This window comes from Myotis davidii, unplaced genomic scaffold, assembly GCF_000327345.1.
Source record: "Myotis davidii unplaced genomic scaffold, ASM32734v1 scaffold934, whole genome shotgun sequence".
Taxonomy (NCBI): domain Eukaryota; kingdom Metazoa; phylum Chordata; class Mammalia; order Chiroptera; family Vespertilionidae; genus Myotis; species Myotis davidii.
The window spans coordinates 1,058,540-1,062,135 of NW_006285798.1; the positions used below are offsets into that span (position 1 = coordinate 1,058,540).

Consider the following 3,596-nt stretch of genomic DNA (forward strand, 5'->3'; position numbering starts at 1 on the left):
GATAGGTTCATAAGTAGAACAGTACACAACAGTTAAAAGCAATAAACTACATCTACGGGGCAACACGAAACATTCAAAAACAGGCAAAAAAGGAAATTGTTGTACAAATTAAAGAGTAATTCTCACTTATGAGAATTTTAAATGATTCAAAGTATAGTAGCTGTTTTTTTGGAAGAGAAATGTGCCTACACAGTATTCACTCGTCTAGACTTTGTGTTAAGTTGAAAAAAATGACTTGAAGCAAACATTAACAATTGTCAATCATAGTCAGTGAGAGAACAGGTATTTCTGTTTTGTTACTTTCTGTGCCTTTCCAGTTGGAATCTGATTTCATGAACAGGCGAGAGTAAATGATCCCCCCACCCTCCCCAGAAGCAACTCAGTTCCAAGAATGACAGTGGTGTCAATAACCCACACTCTGGCAGCAGAGCTGCCCAGCTCTAAGGGTCTCAGGGAAGGAGACTGTACCATATCAGAATCGAGGTCGTAATCATCACTGTTGCTGTCACCACCCTCCCAGCGCTGAAGCACCTTCTCTTTGTGTTCCCCATTCACCTTCGAGTTCATGGCAATGGCCGAATCAGTGAACTTGTCTGTGGGCACAGAGATGAAGATCAGGAATCATGTGATATCTCACAGGCTTTCCCCCAATGCCCCCCCTTCCCATAAATTGTTTAGAAGCAAAGAAAAGTTTATGTGTGCCATGGTTTGGGGGTTGGGTAGGCACAGCATAAAAATTATCATCTTAGCCCTAACCGGTTTGGCTCAGCGGATAGAGCATCGGCCTGCGGACTGAAGGGTCCCAGGTTCCATTCCGGTCAAGGGCATGTACCTTGGTTGTGGGCACATCCCCAGTGGGGAGTGTGCAGGAGGCAACTGATTGATGTTTCTCTCTCATCGATATTTCTAATCTCTATCCCTCTCCCTTCCTCTCTGTAAAAATCAATAAAATATATATATTTTTAAAAATTATCATCTTAGTAAATTCATAAGCAGCAAGGAGTTGAAAAGAAAGCAAACAGGAAGAGCCACAACATAGGCCAAATTTGTCCCACATTATCTTACACATCAAGATACATTCTCAAGAAAAACCCAGTCATCTTCCTCAGAAAACAAGGTAGTAAAATGGGTGGTTATGGGAGCGAATCAAGCATCATGTAACTGCTCTCAGCTCTCCATCACAGAGTGGGTTTGACATGAGAGCATGGCACAATACCTTTAGTGGCATAATTGAAGTCAACATTTCGGAAATGGACAAGCATGACATCACTTGGCTTAAACACCATGGTGTCCACAATGTCTTCCCGACGAGGGCCACCTACTGGCTCGGATGCTTTCCGGTGCACAGCGTCTACTGCCAGTTCAAACTAAAAAAAAAAAGGTCCCATTTTTCAACACCCAAGGTCAATATATTAAGGCAAATCTGACTATTTTTCTCTTTACCTTTCTAAACTTCCCAACATCATGCATAATGTCTTCTCAATATCAGCCACAGAACTTACCATAAGTCCCCAAATTAAAATTTTACTTTAAATTCTAAGCGTTTTTACATTAAAGTACCCAGCCCTCACATTTCAGACCTATGCCTTTCATTGCTTGCAGCACTGAAATCCAGCGCAAGCCTGAAGAAATGCTGTCCAACACCACTCTATTCACATCTTCAATGAACCCACTTCATTATCCCTTCCTCCACACAACTCCAAAAATAAGCTAATTTAAGTACACTGACCTTTGAGCTCAGAGTCTTGAAGATACCTTCATAGGTGGTACCATTCTTTACCTTTACATCACAAGTGGAGCCCTAGGAAAGTGTGAAAAATAAGAAAATCGAACAGATGCATGGCATCTCTCCAACAACCTAGAGGTTAGGTGCCCACTTACCACAACAGCTGTAAGGAAATGCAGCATTCTGGAATTATTGTAGACACCCTCAAATACCTGTAACATAGGAGAGAGAAATAAATAGCCAGCTAACATCTCACCTTCCAAAAATGTATACTCCACACACACCCACCTTGTAAGCGCGGGCCCCCTGCCCTTCTGAGCCTACCCAACTATTTCTGTACCTAGTCTGTCCTATATTCATACACATGCGTCTTTTAGGTCTCGGTACCTTTTGTTTTCTTGGGGGGGGAGGGAGGACACATACACAACTCACCGGTGACTGTGGGGGTCCCTTCCCAGTGCTTTGTCCCCTATAAAAGGAATTAAGAAACTAGTTATTGAAATCTGTTCAATCCCATCCCTCTTACACGAATAATTTCAAAGGACTTGGCATCCTAGAACCACACACTATGTGAAAATGCTGATCTAGGCTAAACTTCATCGACAAGATTTCCAAACTTTCACTTTATAGAGGAAAAAGGCACAGACATTATATACCACTAGTCACATTTCCTCCAAATGCCAGTAAAATAGTCTTCAATCAACCACCAACGTCTCACTTTCTCCAAGGGGCCAAGGCTGCATCCTTCCAAGAAACCACTGCTCCGGCATTAGACAGACAATAACCCATCTCGGATGTAAAAGCGAAGCTCCGCCAGCACAGACCCGGAAGTCCCTAGCTCAGGCACGTTACCTCCCAAACAGAAAAGACAATCCTTTTCAGGGCCTTACACCCCAATTCCTGGGAGGACGGTAGTCCGTCTACCACCACCTTCTCGGCCTCTTTACACATTCAGCTGGTCCCCCACTCTGAGCGGGTCGTCAATCGCTAATAACCCCGCTCCTCGCTGGCTGATGTAACCAGCGGTGGAGGAGGCTGATGAGGGGGCCCTTGGCGGGGCTGGGGGACAGCGCAGCCGCAAAAGGTATCCACCGAGAGGCCTCGCCCGGTCTGCGCCTGCGCACTAAGACCCATGGGCCTCTTCAAAATACCCCCTCCCGCGATCGGAACCCACTGCGCCTGCGTGTTCCGCCACGCTCAGCTACATTAACCCATACACAGAAGAGACCGAGCGGTGTCTGCCACTCAGCCACGACCCTCCACGCACACTCGCAGCCACTGCCCTGCTATGGGGCTCGCGGAGGCCCGGGTCTTCAGACGGAGCATCCGCGCGCACGTACGCAAAGGGCGCGCGCGCTCTGGAGGTTCCCGGGCCGCAGTCCCCCCCAGGTCTCTCCTTCCGTCCCCCCGCCCAGCCCGCTCCCCTCCTACTGGCCAGACCGGGAAGGGGGAGGTGGCAACCCGCTCCAAGTCCCTCCTTCCCCATTGGCCAAACTGTGGGCCGCGCGCCCCCCTTCATTGGCTACGGCCCGGACCCCTTCCTGCAGCTGACTCCCCATTGGCTGAAGCCGGGAACCGCGAGACCCTTCGTGGTAATGGAGCTGGGGACCCCGATCACCTCTTCACCCCCCCAACTCCTCGTTCCGATGCGCTAGCGGGGTGCGCCCCGCCTGCCCCTCAGGCCCAGGCTGCGAGCCCTAATTAGGCTGAGAGCTGAGCGTGGCCCTTCAATGTCCCGGTGGCTGTGGGGGGGCCCTTTCCCTCTGACCTGTTAGGGCCCATCCCCAGCCGCATGGGGGGGTTCCCCCGTCCCCCGTCAAAGGTGGCCAGGCTAGGAGCCCGCCTCGCGCGGTGTACTGAAGTCCAGACT

General features: G+C 49.3%; 1 protein-coding gene across 1 annotated transcript in view; it reads right to left on the reverse strand.

Annotated features, from left to right (window-relative positions):
* ATXN2L (ataxin 2 like) overlaps positions 1-3,596 on the reverse strand; it is a 14,021-nt gene that overhangs the window by 7,938 nt on the left and 2,487 nt on the right. Inside the window, exons 3-7 of the mRNA XM_006756873.1 lie at positions 2,159-2,195; positions 1,882-1,938; positions 1,730-1,801; positions 1,217-1,367; positions 469-593 (exon numbers count right to left, since the gene is read on the reverse strand). Coding sequence (XP_006756936.1) covers positions 469-593; positions 1,217-1,367; positions 1,730-1,801; positions 1,882-1,938; positions 2,159-2,195 — 442 coding nt within the window. The remainder of the gene's footprint in view (positions 1-468; positions 594-1,216; positions 1,368-1,729; positions 1,802-1,881; positions 1,939-2,158; positions 2,196-3,596) is intronic.